The 19,904-nt window shown below is 40.2% G+C and overlaps 2 protein-coding genes across 3 annotated transcripts in view; one reads left to right on the forward strand and one right to left on the reverse strand.

The window, feature by feature from the left end:
• cct6a (chaperonin containing TCP1, subunit 6A (zeta 1)) overlaps nucleotides 1-19,904 on the forward strand; it is a 679,017-nt gene that overhangs the window by 254,893 nt on the left and 404,220 nt on the right. The window lies entirely within an intron of this gene.
• The window catches only part of LOC114655687 (claudin-3-like), a 67,949-nt gene that overhangs the window by 21,305 nt on the left and 26,740 nt on the right, over nucleotides 1-19,904 (reverse strand). Inside the window, exons 1-2 of one of the 2 annotated variants that reach the window (XM_051930735.1) lie at nucleotides 5,548-6,235; nucleotides 1,067-1,076 (exon numbers count right to left, since the gene is read on the reverse strand). In XM_051930735.1, the coding sequence (XP_051786695.1) occupies nucleotides 1,067-1,076; nucleotides 5,548-6,023 (486 nt within the window). In that variant the 5' untranslated portion in view covers nucleotides 6,024-6,235. Of the gene's footprint in view, nucleotides 1-1,066; nucleotides 1,077-4,663; nucleotides 6,236-13,666; nucleotides 13,762-19,904 lie in introns of those variants that run through there. The other variant, XM_028806849.2, reaches the window with a different exon arrangement.

The raw sequence follows: 19,904 nt of genomic DNA on the forward strand, positions 1-19,904 counted from the left end.
CATCCAGCCCTGCACGTAGGCCCTCCAACCTGCAGGGAAACACCTGGGGGTTGGTGGCAGAATTGGCACTCCAGCCACCATAAAAAACCTCACACTGTTCCATTTCATCTGAACTTGTGTGGTGCTGAGGTGTCACCCGTTGCGTGGCTGCATTCGGGTCTTCATCTGGGATCCTGAGTTGGTTTGTCATGTTGTGGGTGCAGCAATGCGCTGTATCAGTATGTGCTCCTAACCTCTCTCTTTAAAACTACGGAATGAATTTGGGTTCCTTTGTAATAGCCAATGACCTGGCAGTGCAAGTGCCTGCCTGGATTATTAATAAATTCATTCATAAAGATGATTAACTGAAGCACAGTGGCCAATTCATCATTCAGCTGTCTTTCTGACTCCTTAGTTGAGTCTTTTGTGCAGCAATCATAACTTTGAATTACAGTATATTTCAGTGAATGAGACCTGTTAATCCCCACACCTTCAAGTGTTGCTGGAATCCACATTTTTGTGGAGTGCCTTCTGTATTTAATTTATGTGATGTCAGATGAGCAATGAGAATGCTGGATCTGAAACTAGAATCTAATAATAGATCTGATTTTAGCAAGAAGAGACCTCATGCCTATTAGATCAGAATTTACCTTTAGAACATCCAAAAATCAAATTCAAAAAACAAACGAGTGTTCAGAAATTTTAGGTCAGACTCAAAAAGGAGAAACCCAAGAAATTAGTATCAGATTTTAAGTAAAATAATTGCTGCCTTGGCTGTGCACCTCTATTTATTCAGTGAGCTAGGAACTAGAGGGCTTTTTTTTAGCTACTGGAAACTCTGATCCTACACATTGAGACAAAAGAAGCTGACTCAACGTTCAAGTGATGGACTTTGTTTAATTACATGGCTAATTAGGACTGAATGGGACCTAGGTGACAGTGAAGCAATTATTGTTGCATAATGTTATGTGACAGTCTTGGCTAGGGATGGGTCACAAAGGAAGCCTCATAAATAACACCAAGCATGCTTCTAGAGGACAAAGTTTGGTATATAGCAAGAGAGATATTACCATAGCAGACTTTCAACAGTATGCATGGTAAGCTTGAATATATGTGAACAAGAAGACTGCTGAGCTAATAGAGGACGGTAGCCTATTTTGCTTTAGCCTCACATCCACTTGGCAGCTAACAGTACACAAGCTTCTCCTACTGTTGAAATGCACCTCCAAATCAGTGATCAGAGAGTTTGTCAAGAATGAGGAAGTGTCAGCTTGACTCCTATAGAATGTTTCAGCATCTCACTACAGACAAAGAGAACATTCATAACTTTATCTAGGGAATTCTCACAAATGAGGCATTGTCTGGCCTCTGATATGTTTCATTGACTTGAGAAGCTCTTTATCCCGTTTGCATAAAGATGCTCAAGGCTACTGAGATAAGGAAGGATTATTAGATCAATCTCCTGTCTGTGTCATTCAAAGGATCTCCTGAATCTTCTGGCCACTGGCTGGCTGCATTGTTTTCGGCAATTATATGACTTTTCATGAAAATACGGAAAGGCCCTGGCTTTCCTAGCTTTATGTACATTCCTTTTGCTGTGTGATCCACTCTACAATGACTCTATACTCATTCTCATGCTCATTTTGGGTTTGCTTTTATTGGTAAAACCTAAATATTGTCCTCACCCTTTCATGATATGGGATGTTGCCAATGATTCATGTTTTTAATATATCCTATGGTGTGGAAATTATGTTTTTTTTCTCTAGTTGATATGTTTCCTGAGATATAGATTGAAGCAGAAAAATATTACACCTCATTTTTAACAAAGTGAAACAGTATCTTATTTTATAGCTGCCTGGCTAGCTTCACTGATGGCTCTCAGTTTGTCTCACTATTTCTTATCTGGATAAGGTGTCTTCATCATGGCGACAGACAAGTGCAAGTGGTCAAATGTGGGAGTCTCATGAGGTCTAAGCCAAAGTGTGGTCTCTTATTTATTTATAATGCTGTTTGTGGGGTATCTGTCACTTCAATGAAAAGAAGAGCACTTAGAGTTGCAAGAAACTTTACAGAATTTCCTAGTAATAAAATAAAGGAGGCCTAAGAATTTTATTGTGGTAAAAGTACAAGTGGAAGTGAACCATCTTAAAATCAATCAGTGTATTAACCCTAAATAAATCAAGTTGTCGCCCCATACTCTTGGACATTCTCATTGCTACACCCTGAGTAGTCCTGCTATGTGCACTTGGTCTCTGGTTACTTCTTTCACTTGATCCTCTGGAGCTTCTTCAGGCTCACACCTTTCACGATTTTAATATATTCTTGACTATCACTCAGTGCTCAGCCTCTTTTCATGTATCATTTCAAAGATATCCTCAACTGCTAATGTAATTGATTTTTATCCACCATCTTGATGTGTGGCCATGTCTTCTTGCCCTTCCTGTTGGTAGTTCCACTAAAATGAAATTCAGCCTTTAAGAATGTGAACTGCTATTTCCATTGAGGGTTCCATGATGACAAATTCCTTTGTAATACCAGAGTGTGTAGACCAGGATTTGGGAATTCATCATTTTAAAACCAATTACATTACAATGCCGCAAACAGTGATATTTGACATTTATTGCACAGTCAAATTTAGTAGCACACTAAATCACACAGTGAGCCACAGCTTGGACATCAACCAGCGACTTCATGCATTTCAAATAGCTATTTACTTTATAAACATATGACTGGTATGGTAGCACAGTGGTTAGTACTGTTGTTTCTTGGTTCCAGCATCCTATTTGGTCATTGTCCATTTTCCTGCTTCTTGATGGATTTTCCTTCTGTTTTCCCAAAGATGTGTTCACGGCCGGATTTATATGAAAAGAGGCCCTAGGCTATTCTACTTATGAGGCCCTTTCACCTTCCATTTTTAAGTTTGTAAATTACATGAGAGATAATAAAATACATCATTACTGTGATATATATCAATATGTTAAATGAAACATGTTGTGATTGGTACTAACCTGTGTGGAAAATTAACGCGTTGATCTTAACCAATACATTTTTATGTTTGTTTATTAGTCATATGCGTAGAATTTCTCCTTATTTTCGGTTCAGTATTTTAGTGTTCACTGTTTTTAGAATAGTGTAATTTTAATTTTGCTAACAATTTGAATGTAGGCCCCTCTTGATCTTGAGGCCCTAGGCTGAAGCCTAGTTAGCCTATAGGAAAATCCGGCCCTGGATGTGTTGTTAGAGTCCCAAATTGACCCCACTATGAGTGAAACTGTGTGTATGTGTGTGTGTGTGCATGCGTGTGTGTGTGTGTGTGTGTGTGTGTGTGTGTGTGTGTGTGTGTCTGGGCAGTGTGTGGATGTTCATGTGTAAGCCCTAAGGTAGATTGCTCAGGCTGTTACTGCTTTACACCCAGTGCTGCCAGCATACACTCTGGCCGCCTCTGACCCTGAATTAAACCTAGCAGGTTTAAACATGTATTTATGTTTAATTTGTAAACCACTTGTGCAAATGTAACCATGTAGATGGAATATATAGTCACAAAAATGTGTAACTGTGCCTACAGTTTATGTTTATGGATTCTCTTTGTCTTTGAAAGAAATACTAACATAGTTCCTAAGTCTTGGCCTTTAATGACATTTAAAGGAGAGGAGCAGACCAGCTACTAGTCTCTTAATAGTAGAATATCCTATTACTATGCTAAATATGTAAGTGTATGGAAAAATTTTTGGTTCATTTATATTTTGCTTTTTGGGTTAGGAAAGTAAGCTTCTAATTTGTTTTTCTGTTGCCATTTTAGAGATACCCTGCCCATTTTTACATTGTATTTGTGGACTTATAATATATTATTTCCAATGCAGCTTAACCCAGTCCATGGCTGCAGGGCTCACGAGAAGAAAGGCTGTTATTAGAAGCTGTCATAATAAGAAAAAGAGTAACAGGCTCTGGACAGGACGACAGTCCATCACGGGGCCCACTCGCATACAAAAACACATCCCATACTCACAAGTGTTTCCAAAAAAAAAAAGCACCAAACCGTTTATTTGTTTTGATTTTCCTCAGAGAGGAACTGCTAACAAAAAGCTCTATTTATTTTTATTAGTTAATCAATTATGTTTCCAGGAAGAAGGGGAAAGAGGTTTTGACGAACAAAAGGTGACCATTGAGTCCATCAAGGTTTTTTGGTTTTTAAATAGCTAAGATAATAATAATAATAATCAAAAATGTCCCAAAATCTTATCCAGATCATTTTCCTCTTAATTTTCACCAATGATATTGAATTCACCACTATGCTATAGAAATAACTACTATATGTTTGTTCTCATTAGTTCTACATTTTCCCAGCAAGCCCTTGTAAACTATCAAATGGTTAAAAACATCACAGCTAGGCCTCAAAGCAGCCTTATCAGTTTTCTTCTTCAGACACTGGAGTTTCCAATTCTCAATATCTTATATGCAGGAGCAGTTTTAGTTAAAAAATAAAGAACAAACATCCTTGTTTATGGACGGACATATTTAATTAGTTAAGTATATTTATCATGCCATTCCCTACTGGTCATTTTGCAATATTTAATAACAAGAACAGACTGTTTAAAGAAGCACAGAATTATAATCCACCAGGCTTTCAGCAGTTAGTACTAACAAAGCAAACATGTTAATCAGTGTATGAAGACTCAGGAGACGCTTCTGATTGCATACTTATAGACATTCATATCAATAAGGAGGTGGAAAGGAAATGTGTAATGTAAAATCTGAAAACTCATCAGCAGAATTTCGAAAGGCACAAACAACTAGACAAGTGCACTGATGTTGTAATTGTGATTTATTTTTGATGCAGCAGCTGAATCATATCTCTGTCATGTATCCTTGAAAATATTCACATTCTCTGAGTAGCCTACTGTTGGCTTTCTTTATCTAAAGTATCTCACTTCTCCTCTGTCTCTCAACAGCCACCACCCCCATACTGGCTCCAAACCCTGAGGCACATCTGTTGCTGTTTGTTTTAGCACAAATTACTTGCTTTTATTGCTGGGTGGTTTTTTTTTGGAATCTTTATGGCTGGACAGATAGGGTGGGTTAATATTAAATTAACCTTCACCTTGCATGCTTGTTGTGCCCTTGTTCATGTAAAAGTGCCATTATTTAACATTATTTTGTGGCCATTGTGTGGGTGGCCCTGTCCTTATTCCTTAAAGATTTGATGCTGTCTATCATCTGCAAACAGAAGTTGCTTGTAGTCTAGTTCTATATGTTCAAAGGCACAAGAACAATTAACACTTTAGATACAGAAATGGAGTATTATCTATACTGCTCGAGGGAGAAGGACTCGTCATTTAAGATTGATCTGTGTTCATCATGAAGGCATGATACGGTCTATCAGAATAATAGTATGTTCACACATACTCCTTCTTGCTGTAGCTAGTAGTATCTGCAGACTTTACTGACTTAAAGGTCACTTGGGATGGTTTATGTTTAGGCATTTTTGAAGGACAGGAACAACAGAGCAGAGCTCCTCCAGATAATAAAAGGCAAGCAGCAGCCCATCCAAAATATAATGAATTCCCAAATTCCCTTTTCTGATCTTCTTCTAGATCTGGGTCATTGAATTGCATGACAATAGTGTTGGCAGACCAGGAAACAGGGATGATCATCAGGAACCCTGAAATTATGAAGACAATTCCAGCGGTGACAATGATCTTTGGTTTAATTTCAGTGGCCTCCATACAGTTGGTACATTTTGCTCCAACAATGAAAATCAGTATCCCAAAGAAAGCTGTCAAGATGGACATTAGGGTAAGGGCACGTCCTGCTTGAATATCCTGTGGAAGAACTAGTATCTCATCATAAATTTTGCACTGCATCTGCCCTGTGCTCTGAACCACACAGTTCATCCAGAGGCCCTCCCAGATAACCTGTGCTACCACAATGTTCTGGCCAATGAAGGCTGTCACCCTCCACATGGGCAGGCCACAGGCAGTCATAGCGCCTAGCCACCCCATCGCGCACAAGGTCACCCCAAGGATCTCTACTCCTGCAGAATACATTGGCAGCTTCACTGAAGAAACTCAGCTATTTGGTTAGTTTCTTGAAGATGGAAGGCGATGAAATCAATTATTGGATATTGCTCTTGTGTTTGCTTGCAGTAGATCTTCTGAAATAAGGGAAGGAAAAAGAGAAAAGGAGAGAAAGTTAGATGACTATAAGTCTCAACCAACAGAAAGAGCTTATGGGAAGTGGAGCCCTGAACTGCAGCTCAAGTTTATTCTCATGCATTAACATAATCGCCCAAACAGTCTTGCCATAGTTTGGAAATTCAACTAGCATTTGTCTAGGAAAGCACTGAAGTGAGTTAACAACCAGCAATTCAAGTTTATTTTCCAGTATTAACATGATCAAAAGCCTCTATTGGCTGTTTGTCTAGGTTAGTACTGTGACGTTAAATTTGAGATAGTCAGCATAATGTTTGGTTATTAACCCCTTCACTTTCCCTTTTCTTTCTTGAAATCCTCCTGTGGCACCTCACCGTTGTTGAAGTTGAAGACACATTACCCACCACTAGGACACTTCTACAGTGAATCTGGCAACATCAGAGCTCTACAATTTCATGACTGAGAGTGATTTAGACAATGTCCTGCTAAGTTCCTACAAGGTGCTGCTGGGCAGCTATTTGGTCGTGGTGCATACAACTTTGTATTCTTGAAGTAGTGGTGACTGTGGGCTCCTGGAGATTAATTTTCTCCAGGTTTCATATTCCTGGAGTTTTTGTTTTCCTCTCCTTTTTTGCCATTTAGTTATATCCATAGCTGTTGTGAAAACAAATAAGCTACATTACTGACATTTGTAGTAAAAATCTGTAGTAGCTTTTAGAAAGTTTTTAGTAATACTTTATTAATATGAGGTGAAGTCAAGCTAAAGTTAGAAAATGGGATTATTAGAAAATGGAACAAACCTTAGCAAAACTGATAATGTCTTGTGCACCGCTTTCTTCATGTTGACGACCACCCAGATGTTTTTAGTGGTCCAAAAAGGTGGAAATCACACAATGCCAAATCTGGTGAATAAGGTGGATGTGGCAATACCTCAAACTTCAGTTTCTCCAGACAAGCCTTGGTGTGTGGACGGGCATTGTCTTGCAAAAGGGCTCCTTGTGACAGCAGTCCCTGCCGATTGGATCAAATAGCAGGCTTCACCTTGGTCTCCAGCAAGTCAAAGTAACTTGCACTAGTGACTGTAGTACCGCTCGGCATGTAGTGTTCGACAATAACTTGGGTGCACAACAAAACCTTTTATTCTGCTGGAATCCAGGCATTTCCAGGCAGGTGGCACAAGTGTATTTAGAAGGGTGGAGGCTACATTAAGAAATGACATTATCAGTTTTGTTAAGGTTCATTCCATTTTCAAATAAATCCCATTTTCTAACTTTAGCTTGACTTCCCCTTGTAATTAATAATAAATTACTCAATTAATGTATTACTATTCTTATTACCTTAGTAGTACCTTGCTAGTATCTGCTTTTTTCTTTATATATTTGAATGGTAATTGATATTCAAAATTCTTATGTAAAGCACATTGAGCTATACTCAATATATGAAATGTGCTATATATAAAGAAATGTTTTTATTGATATAATATTATTATTGTAATAAGTGAAACATCTAAATGAACATATCTGTCAAACAGGAAAGAAATAAGACAGTTTAGAAATTGGCAACAAGTTTTATCGCTCCTGCCATTTTCTAATCCTGTCCTGTTCTGAGTCCAAGGAAGCTAAGTCCTTGCAGAAGTGAGCCCTGGGCAGGACACCAATGGCCCTCCATGCTCATAATGCTGTCCATACTTATTCATGTTGTTCAAGCTTTGAGTTGGCATCAAACCAATCTGTTTGTTCAATCAGGCGTTAAAACATTAGAACCACAAGCTTGCCATTCCTATTTGCCTGGATTCTCCAAAATAACCAAAAAGTTGACGATAGCTGAAGGTATATAACAAAAGTTGAAGGTCCCTAAGCTTCTACTGTCTACCACACTACCTGTAATTTATGTATACAGTATACATATGGCTCTTTGTTTGAAGGGAAATTTTCTAACATATGGGAAAAATTCTCCTTTAACAAATTTCCAAACATGTCCCCAGGTTCTTATTGAAGAATTTAGTTTAAAGAAACAGCTGGGGTCCATTGTACTAACATCCATCATAATTTAAGCACTTCAATCGTGTCACCTCTTAATCTTCATTTGCTTAAAATTAATTAAGTTTTATTTTGTATAGTGCTATTTAAATTATATAGAATCACACTTTAATACTTACAAGATTATAGTTCAGTATCAAGTTGGAAGAAGCTGGGTGTCTTCAAGAAAACCATATCAATGTAGTGGAATCCTGCACCCTTTCACCAAAGTGGAGAACTGGATTGGGGTGACACTGCAGGTCGAGTTGCATTCACATTTACTTATTTGGCTGATGCCTTTATCCAAGGTGACTTGTAACATTTCCCACACAATAAGTTATATTTCTGTTGTTCCAATTGCAGCACTTGCTCATAGACACACAGTGTCAATAGGAGGATTTAAACCCACAACCTCATGGTTTGACCCCTGAAGTCTTAACCACTGCAAGATACTGCCTGGCGCAGTGTTTCCACTTCATAGTGCTTGTATCGAGATTCAGTTCTGTGCCTTGCTGGCTTCTCTCTTCCACAGGCAACATTTAAAGGTTTTAATGTGAATTCTGTCACAGAACCAGCCTCCAGCAAGAACAGTGTCCTCCTAGATGAGGTTGGACAGAACCACATCAGTATTTGATATGCTTTTTAATCCACTTTACCTGTGTTTAAACCTGGCCAGATTTACTGTACATTGTATAGGCCAAATACAGAGTCCTTAAATTAAAGACAGTAATGAAACAATAAGAGAGAATGTTATTCTGTATAATGTAGTTCAATATAATACTACCAACGCTATGATCAGACTGCTTGATCCTAACCAGTCAGGCTTCAACTGGGGCCATTCCACAGAGACGACTCTAATTAAGATTGTCAACACATTGCGGCTGGCTAGAGCTACCAAGATGTCATCTGTCCTTATCTGGCTAGATCTCTCCTCTGCCTTTGACATTGTCAATCACCAGGGGCCTCATGTATAAACGGTGCGCACGCACAAAAATGTTGCGTACAAACATTTCCATGCTTAAATCACAATGTATAAAACCTAAACTTGGCGTAAAGCCACGCGCATTTCCATGGTAGCTCCAACCCTGGCGTACGCAAGTACTCCATTCGGTTTTGCAGACTGGTGGTACCCAGCGTCAAAGCAGTGCTACTGTTCTAGTGTGGTTTCCCTTTCTTTTTTAGATCCACATCCCTGACGTGGCTTTATCATATACAAAGAAACTAACTGCATATTGTTTATTAGTTTAATGCATCTGATTGTAATTAACCTGTAACAATATAATGGTCCAGGGAATATCCAAAGTATTACAAATACCATAGCTGCTTTAGCATTGTTATTCTCACTGCACCTTCTTTTTCTTCTTTCAGCTGCTCCCGTTAAGGGTTGCCACAGATGATCATCTTTTTCCATATTACTCTTACTGCACCACTCGGAGTATTTATATCACTGTATCTGAGTGGGCAATCACAGATCTACAGCAGCTGATCAGAAAGAGAATTATCAGTGTACAGCACATCAAGCACACACTGCCGCAGCCATGCTGTCTATTGCACTGCTCTCACATGGCAAATGCTTCAAAGCCTTTCCTGTACAGACCTCGTGGTTCAGAAACAGTTTCATCCCAAGAACTATAAACGCAATCAATCAGTCCATCAAGTGCTCCTTGTAGAACTGTTTGTACTTATAAGTACAATTACCTCACTGTACACTTATACTACAGTTATAATATTGCACAACCTGAGCCACTTTATAAAGCACGTATTTACATATGATGACAATATAATTTTTAAGATGAAATGCAGCAAAATATGTTTATTATATTATACAGATAAAACATTATAACTTCATTTAAATATTCTATATTGTTAATAATTAAACATCTGAGGACACGGTGCCGCAGCGCTAGCGTTTACAGATTGTTCCTGTCTCACGCTGTATTCTTGCTGGTGCTGATGTGACACTCGAAGGAAAGATGGATGGAATAATTAAACACGTACTACGAAGATATTTCAATGTTCCTTAAAATTTTTGAAGAATCGGAGTTCTAAGCTTACAGATGGCTTAACATCTATTACAGAGCTGATTGTGTGGCGATTGGATATTTGGAGAAAGAAAAGTAAGGACAGGAATTGGGGGTTAGTATGTTTGAAATAGACAGTACTGGTACAATAAAGTATTTCATCGAAGGTCGCGCATGGTGCAGCAAGCATCTTGCATGAGACATGAACAATCACTGCGCCACCGTGTTCCCATGTTTAATAACATGCTTTAACTCCTATCATCATGAAAATGATATCACGTATACATCTCAGTATTTGAATTATTCAGAGAGCTGTAATATTGTGAATGTAATTCTGTGTCCTGTCGGAGGAAGAGAAAGTCAGTAAGCACGTAGTGATTCACACACATAGAGCACATAGAAAATCAAATACAAAACAAAGCATTTAACGTGCTACTTTAGTTACGATGGGATTTGAGAAACTAGTAAATTAAACAATTTTAAGATGAAGTTTATGATGTTCTACTTTAATGACAAAATAAACTACGTGATTAAAGTGGAAATTTTGAGATTAAAGTTGACATTTTGTGCTTTTTTCCCCACTGTGTGCCTTTTTTTTTCTCTGTACCCTAATAAGCTTTCATATGACACTCAGACGGTGGGCTACGACTTGCCTTTTTACAGCAACTTTGATATGTGACAACTTCTTTTTTATTTCAGGTACTGTGTGACTTTATGAACTTGAGCTTTTGAGTTTCTCCGACAATCCATCACTCGATCAACTTCCTTTTGTTGTTTATCCCACTGTTTAAACCAACAAATAGTAAGTTTTTCCTTGTCTCCACTTGGTATTCTGTGAAATTCTTCTATTTCCCCCCGTGCTTTTGCCATTGCTTTTTCACAGAATGCTGAGCTTAAGGGCTATTTATATTGATTTGTATATTCAAAGAGGCGTAATTCTGGGAGGAGACAGGGCGGGACAGCAGGCGCATGAACGTGCATTACTTTTCACGCTGACTGGGATTTATGTAGCGGAAGAACGTGGAAGTTGGTGTTCATACAGATTTATGCATCTGGATTTTTTTGTGCATACAAACATTTCTGCTTTTGTGCTTACGCCATGTTATAGTGTGAGTTCTATGCACGGCATTATACACGAGGCCCCAGATCCTCCTTGCCACCCTCTCTGACCTTCAAATCACTGGGACTGCCCTCAGGTGGTTTGAATTCTGCCTCTTGGGGAGATCCTACCATGTGTCTTGGTGAGAAGAAATGTCAAGGGTGCACCAGGTGAGCACAGAGCTGCCCCAAAGATTGCCGCTGGGCCCTCTCTTCTTTTCTCTATACACTTCCTCACTAGACCCTATCATCCTGTTCCATGGTTCCTCTTATAAGTGTTATGACAGTGATACTCACCTGTACCTGTTGCTGCCTCCTGAGGACCACATGGTATCAGCTACAATCTCTGCATGTCTCACTAGTGTTTCAACCTGGATGAACGAACACCATTCCCAGCCGAAGCTGGCAAAGACACACATTCTTCTTATACCAGCTTGTCTGTCTATTCAGCACCCCATCTCTGTTCAGCTTGGCTCATTATCACAAACCCTGCCAAGTGTGTGTGCAGTCTTGGGTGTTGATTGACGGCCAGCTGTCCTGCCCTGGACATGTTGCAATGGCCTCTCAGTTTTGCAGATTCACTTTATACAACATCTGCCAAATCAGAACATACCTGACAGAGTATGCAGCATAACTCCTGGGTCAAACTTTAGTTTTATCAGGTCTTTACTACTGCAACTCTCTGCTGGAACGAGTACTGGCATGTGTCACCAAGCTGCTCCAGATGATGCATAATGCAGTGGTACATCTGGTGGTCAACCTGCCAGGGTGAGCACATGTCACTTCTCTTTTTAGAGGAATCATTATCATTCCACACTACATTGCCTCCTTCTAGCAGCATGTCAGTCAGTCAGTCATTGTCCAACCCGCTATATCCTAACACAGGGTGCAAGGCTGGAACAAATCCCTGGACAGGGCGCCAGACCACTGTAGCACACACCAAGCACACACTAGGGACAATTTAGGATCGCCAGTGCACCTAACTGGCATGTCTTTGGACTATGGGAGGAAACCGGAGCACCTGGAGGAAATCCACGCAGACACGGGGAGAACATGCAAACTCCATGCAGGGAGGACCCGGGAAGTGAACCCGGGTCTCCTTACTGCGTGGCAGCAGCACTACCATTGCGCCACCGTGCCGCCCTGTAGCAGCATGTATTAAGTTGAAATCCTTGATGCTTGCCTACAATGGATTCAGCACCTATATATATATATATATATATATATATATATATATATATATATATATATATATATGGAGACTCTTCTGAGGTTTATTCTCCTTCTCGACCACTCATGCCACCTCTGTATGCCCCCAAACCTCAATCCAGATTCTTTTCTGGTGATGCCACCCCTGTGTGACCTCAAATCTTAATCCAGACTCGTTTCATGTTTAGCTCCATACCCACCTCCATTTGAAATTCTGACTCCTTGAAATTCTGAACCTTTTGAAGACTCTCTTGTTTGGTGAATTTCTTTGTAACTGATATTAAGTGTTAGGTTTTTGTAACCAAGGAATACTAACTTGTATTTTGTTCTGAGCTCTTCACTTGGTGATCAATTTTGTTACCTCGTCCTGGATATTTGTTCTCAATCTGTCACCCAGACTGATGTTTGCTCAGTTATGTTGACCTCTTTTGTAAGTGACTTTGGATAGAATTGTCCAGTAAGCAAATACATGTAAATATAAGGTCTGGGGTGTAACAATTCTGCCGTGGGTACAGGAATCAAATTGAGCGGTACACAGTGGCCAAAGACAGAAATATGACCTGAATCAGAACTGTGACCTCAACCTGTCTTCATCCCATGGCACATCATTTAAAAGAGTCCCTGCTTGTGGGCCAGTATGCTTTTTGATTGATGTCACTCTTTTGTCATGAGAAGCACTAAGTACAGTGGTCACCACTGGCCATGTGCCTGCACATGTCTTCAAAACTCCAGGATTTTCCCACTTGAATCTCAACTCTCCATGCCACTGTTTTTGTGTTCTTTTCACAACATCCAGCCTATATGTTAACTTTTCACAGATCAGCTGTTCAGTTTCACAATGGCTAACGGGTTCTGCACCTGCTTCTCCCTGAATACAGAAAGAGTACATACTTATAAAGTATTTTAACAAAGTAGGGTGGCACAACTCCAAAATCCTGGACATGGCAGTTTGCACATTTCTCCCATTTCTCCCTGTACCTGGCTTTCTCCACACCCTGTTTATGCTACTGATGACCTTTAATAGCCTGCCCTGCCCAGGGTTAATCCCTGCCTTGCATCTGATGCTGCCAGCCTCCAAACCTGCAACTCTGAACAAGAATCATCAGGTTTATAAAATGGACAAATTAAGACAATAAATACATCTTCCAAAACTGTGGATTATGGGTAATAACCAAATTATTACATTCCTTACCTGAAAGCACAGATGGAAAACATGAACTCTTTATGACCCTGAAGACAGAGAACAGGATGTCCTGGGCAATGTGGCTGAAGATGCCCAGTGCAGGGCTGGCAAAAATAAAATAAACAGGAGCATAAATTACACATTTTTTGTTTGCTGTGGGTTTTCAAATAATAGAAATAAAAATATAGAAAGAAAGGTAAAAAATGTCAAAACTTTTGAGTCTTTCAGCTGTAATAATCTCCTCATGTCATGAATTAGCATCTGGCATACTGGATTCTTCACACATCTGAAAGCTTCAAATCTCAGCAGTAGTAGTTTGTGAATTGGCAATGCTTCATTAAGCTGCTGTGAGTGAGTGTGCATTTCATTATGGGTCGTGTGGTGGCGCCTGCAGTCACGGTGGTTGTTATTCCAACCCACATTAGAAGCCAGTTCCTTCTGTTAATGAAGCAAGTTATTTAATTCTGTGCCTCATTAGGGCTTTCATCCTGCCTGGCTGGCATTTCTAATATTACAGAGTTGGTTGTACTGAAGATGCCTTTAAGGTGTTCTGTGGACCGAAGCAGATTAGCACTTCTTGCTCCTTCACTTGTTAAAACTTAATTCAGATCTGGGCCAGGGATAATGCGTCCAGTCCAAGCAGCAACAAGCACAAAGCAAGGACCACCTCTGGACGAGGAAGCAGTGCTTTATGCTTTACTTAAGTGCATTACATTTGTAAATGTGCACACTGGGAAGCATGCAGATCATTCGTTTTTTCAACCCACTTTGCCCACCTCCGGCTTTTAGGCAGCTGAAGCCCATCCCTGCAGCTTTGAACACCCCCATGACCCATTTTGAGTCACCTACATGTTTGGTGTCTGGAAGGAAACAGGAATTACTGGAGGAAGACCCCCAAGGACACAGGGATAACATGCAAAGACAGCATTGGCAGGAAACAGACCAGAATTTGAGCACCTGACCAGAAGAAGCACATTTTATCATGACTGAAATATCTCAAAAGACCTATATATTTCAGTCAAGCTGATTTCTCTGGTGTGCTTAGCATCGTGGGAGATTGGTATTCAATCTTTTGTAATGGATCAGCATTGTGCACATTGTTTGCCACCTTCATCATATATTTATCGCTGAAAAGCTAATAAACCCTTTGTGTAGCTTATCTGTGGCTTTATTTGAGCCAAACACTCAAGTGAATCATATCTTTGTAATTCTACTGGCATGTTAGGCCAAGCTCTTGGACCTTGAATGCCCAGTATTGGTGAAAGAGACTAAATATCTTCATTACATAGTCAGCACACGGGAGTATGTGAGCTTTTGATAAGGTGATGAATCTGAACATAAACACTGATTTCCTTTCCTTTGGCTTGAAAGAACTACTGTTGGCATGTGAAGCAAACGCAAAGGCCAAGGTTTGTACCAGTAAATATGAATATACAATTTTGTCAATCTAATTTTTATGAAATGGTGTGAAGAATTCAGCAGCATCAAGTGCAAAGCCAATCGACCAAAGGCTAAACTTATACATCCTGAGCCAATTTACAGTAGCCAACTTGTATAGCTCTGGGATCAAAGGGGAAAGGAGATGAGGAAAAAATGGACATGGACACAAGGAGAACATGCAAAATGTACACCGAGAGAATGCAGGCTGGGCCCTGAATCCAAATGTCTGATGCGGTTAAACATGTTCTGTCAGCAAACTGACAGATAATATTTTGAGCAAAAACTGGCAGATGCACGTAAAAAGCAAAACAAAATTAAAAAACAAAACTAAAGCCCAACACAAGTGACAATAATCGTGGTTGAGAGAACAGGAAGAACAAAACTGGTAGTACACATGAGAAAAAAGCACAAAGATGAACTTTGAATATCTTGGTGATTTGATGTACACAGATCAAATAAGGACAGCACCCATGGCCTCCCATCGATTATGCATGATTCCCGACCACAGAGGCCACGCCCCTAGCAACGCTGGAGGCAGACCTAACGATGGAAAAACATTGGTGGCCTTTAAAGACCCAAACTCATACCAAATCATTACAAAGCTACTGAAAACATATTAAGCCATAATGCAATTCTTTCTTCGTGTATCTCATTCCTGTTGCTATGTTTAGTCTGTGAAAGATGTCTTCAGCTCAAAATCTCCTTGTCTCGTGAATTTAGAAAGATGTCAAATGCTGTCATGTGATTTAAAGGAAAGAGATCACAAATTTGAACCACCCAAATATTAAAAAGTGAAAAACTTGACAACAGAGCAGCTCACATGCACAATTATAAAGACAAACGTCAACTACTGATTTTGACATTTTCTGTGTGACAAACTGGCCACAATGTTCTGCCTGGCCATGGCTAAAGAATGTTGACATATATCACCGATTATTTGTGTCTATTTCGTTTCTATTTTTGATGGCAGCCCATGGGGAGTCCCTACCCCTGAATCTCATGGAAGTTACACGAAAGTAGGGGAGACAACCCAATGCCAAAAGAGAAAAAATGTAATTTTTCAGCTCCTGAGGACATAGCTCTGTACACATTAGGGGACATTAGGGGGGTCCTGCTTCTGACTGCCTTATTGGTTTGGGAATTCAGTCAGCAGTGCACCCCTGCTATTACAGAGCTTGACTAAGGTGGATACAAGGGAGCTGGAATGCAGTTAGAAACATGGACTCTTGTCATATTAGGTGGTTGGAGTAGCACAGCGTTTCTCAACCTTTAAGTATTTGCGACCCGGGTTTTCATAACAGTTTTAATCGCGCCCCCCTAACGTTTTTTTGAAACGAGCACACTAATGCCAATTTGTTCTTTTTTAATTAATGATATATGATGCATATTTTATTATACCTACTTAACTTTTATCAACATTTATTTAACTCTATATTTATTTTTCTAGTATCAGAATGTAGTTTAAGTTAATTTGTTTTGATTTCAATAGATGTATTTGTCATATTTTCGATTCTTGTTTTCTTTTTTTCACATCTTTGCGCCCCCGTTTTTGTTACTTTGAGAACCACTGGAGTAGCATTTGGTATCTGAGCACAGGACATGGGTGACGAAGTCAAGGTAAAATTAAAATGCTCTTGATAATCTGTTTAGGAAAAAGAGAACTTTGGAAAGAACACAAGGTTGCCTGAATTCCAATGAAATTCAACCCGTGTTTACAGTTCACTTCTACGTTCAGATTAAAGTGGTGAAAGCAGAGACTGGGCAGAATTCGACTCCCACTGCTTAGGCTCATTTTCTTTATTTTTTGCTTCCAAGCAAAACAAAGGGACTCACTATCTGCACACTGAGGTAGAGTTGAGGGAGGAGGAGGAGGAGGAGGAGGAGGAGGAGGGAGAGGCAGTGAGCTGCAAGCACTACACCGTAGCCTGGCCAGTGGGGGGCACTGTAAGCTGTCTCAAACTTGTTCAGCTGATTTCTGTGTCTAAAATCTGCTGCGCCAGTAATGGCCACTCCCTGTCACCCTGCTGTTTCTCAGCCCGTGTTGTGGGTGAACGCATTCTCATGCTGAGTTCCAAGTTTGGAGTGAGTGACTTTGCACTCCTTACTGTAAATATAGGACAGTTAGACATTAAAATGGTCACTTGGAGTCAGTTCTTTAACAATTTACAGTTCTAGATTGTGACAGCTACCTGACACTTACGCTCTAAACTGGTGACCTCTGGCTAACTGTCTAATAAAGTGTGTTCAGGTTAGCTCTCTTGCTCAGTGTCTCTTTCCAGGTGATTAATGGTCAGCTGCTTATCACAGTGGCCCCTTTTGGAGGGAATGCTAGTCACCAGTCAAATATTTTGTTCCTCTTTCAGCAAATCCCCTACTCAGCTGCATAAATACAGGGGCTCCTTTCCAGGATATCACTACTCTGCTAATTCAGTGTCCCTGTTCAGTAGAGGAGGTTTATGGATGTGGTGAGAGAGGACATGCAGGTGATGGGTGTAACAGAACAAGATGCAGAGGACAGAAAGATATGGAAGAAGATGATCTGCTGTGGTGACCCCTAATGGGAACAGCCAAAGGAAGCAGGAGAAGTTCAGTAGATCGCTTGCCTGCTATTTAATGCTGTGTCCTTTTTTCCTTAACTCTGGTCAGCTGTCTGGTGTCCAAGTTAGCCCCACAAAATATATTTCATGACAACTGACTTATCATACATGAAATTATGGTTCATGTGCTTTCAATTCCCCCATGAAATTATTTTCTGGCTACACCCTTGCCCTATGTGAACACCACTCAAATCTCTAATATGGCCTCTTTTTTGAAGTGGCCTCTGGTAGCTGCCTAATATGTTGCTTCTCTGTAAGACACCACCGGTCAGCTATTTAGTGTGATGTCCCTTTCCAGGTTATCACTGGTCAGTTATCATATAGATATGGTGTCCCATTCTGGGAGACCACTGGGGAGCTGGATAATATGCCTATTACATTGCTTGCTTCTAAATGACCTGTGGCCACATGCAACATACTGTATCACCCATGCTTTGCTGTGCATAAGGCCTGTCCTTCCGCAGTTCATCTTGTGTGTGCTCAGGCTGTCTCTGGTTGACACCATCGGCAGGTGCCGCACACACACACGCACACAGATCTGTGTGTAGCAACGATACTATGCAAATGAGTTTCTGTTGAGTATCTGCTGATGGCTCCCAGTTAAACAGGTTTCGGTCAACAAAGAAGATGACACTCTGGCTTCCATACAGGTTATGCCAGGATCTCACAAGAAGGCTATGATGATTGTATCCTCCGATTATTCTTGCTAAAAAATTAAGGAATCCCTCACCTCTATTTGGAAGCATTTTTGTGTTGTGTCCATCTTAATTTGTCGATTCTCTCATCAAACTTCCCTTTCAGGGCCCCATAAGTTCTCTCAGCAGTATGCTTTAAAACAAAGGAGCTCCTAGCATACACTGTGACACCCTCATACTCGTGTCTGATGAGAGTGTCACCCCTACACACACACACACACACACACACACACACACACACACACACACACACACACTCGCAGAAGACACATGCAGTTCGCACTCACACTGCCAGCAGGGTTTCACCCTCCACCCGCATTTATGCCACTGACTGTTGGCCTATGGTGTGTTGTAACCATTTTCAGGCTGGGCTTGGACCCAAACATGTGAGCAGCACATACTGTATCACAAGTGTCAAAACAAGCCAGACTGATAGCACCAACGCCTCAGTGGTTTGACGTTTGAAAAAAAAAATCCGTTTGAAGCCAGCCTTGCAGATCTGCTTGCTAAACAGGTGTTTCTTATTGCGAAAGTGGTTCTACTCCATAGGTAGGGGTTATTCAGTTGAAGCCTTCAGCTCCTCCATGGCAGGATATTATTAGTGACTGCTTTTATCTGAGGTGGCACAGTGGTTAGCACCTCATGGATAAAGAGTCCTGGGCTAGAACTCCATGCCCGTGTTGTTGAATGTATGGTGTTTGCACATTCTCACTTGTTTTGTGTGGGCTTTCCTGCGGGTATTTGGTTTTCCCCCTCGTATCCAAAAAAATATGTGTTACGTTGTCTGGCCTTGTGTAGGCTGAGTGCATGAGTGGGTCCTACGTTAGGCTGGTGTACCATGCTGAGACGGATCCTGCCTTGCACTTTTTGGATTGGCGTTGGCCCCTATCACCCTGAATTGGATTAAATTAGTTTGAGACTATTATATAAGTGTCTTGAGCATGGGAAAGGCGCTATATAAATAAAATATTATTATTATTATTATTATTATTATTATTATTATTATATGGCAGTATGTTATACCTGAGAAACAGTGCTGTGTTTGAATGTGAAGACCGTCCTCTGACACCTGTTGGCTTGTCTTTCCACCTGCCTGACAGCCTCATTTCTTCCCTGTCTTTGCTTGTTTGACTTGAATGTCTGTTAGTCCATATGGCTGTCAATATGTCTGCCTCATAATTAGTCATCATTTACGGTATCCATTCTGTTACACACAGTGTACGTATTTACAAACACATGTAGCAGAAAACATAGGTTGAGAATGTGGATAGTGGAATATTTTATGAATAAATCTACATTATTCTTTGATTTGAAACCTATGAATTCTGAAGAGAACTAAAATGCACAATGGCTGAAACAAAAGCTAAGAGAATATTTGAAGAAATAAGACAAAGTGCACAGTACTGACATATGTGGTATTGAAATGATTAGCCTATCATCTCACACTTGAATTAAAAATGTGGTTGCCTACGTCTGTCATGTGTTCATAGTTCAGTGTGAGAAGATGGCCAACAT

Source organism: Erpetoichthys calabaricus, chromosome 8 (genome assembly GCF_900747795.2).
Source record: "Erpetoichthys calabaricus chromosome 8, fErpCal1.3, whole genome shotgun sequence".
NCBI classification, from domain to species: Eukaryota; Metazoa; Chordata; class Cladistia; order Polypteriformes; family Polypteridae; genus Erpetoichthys; species Erpetoichthys calabaricus.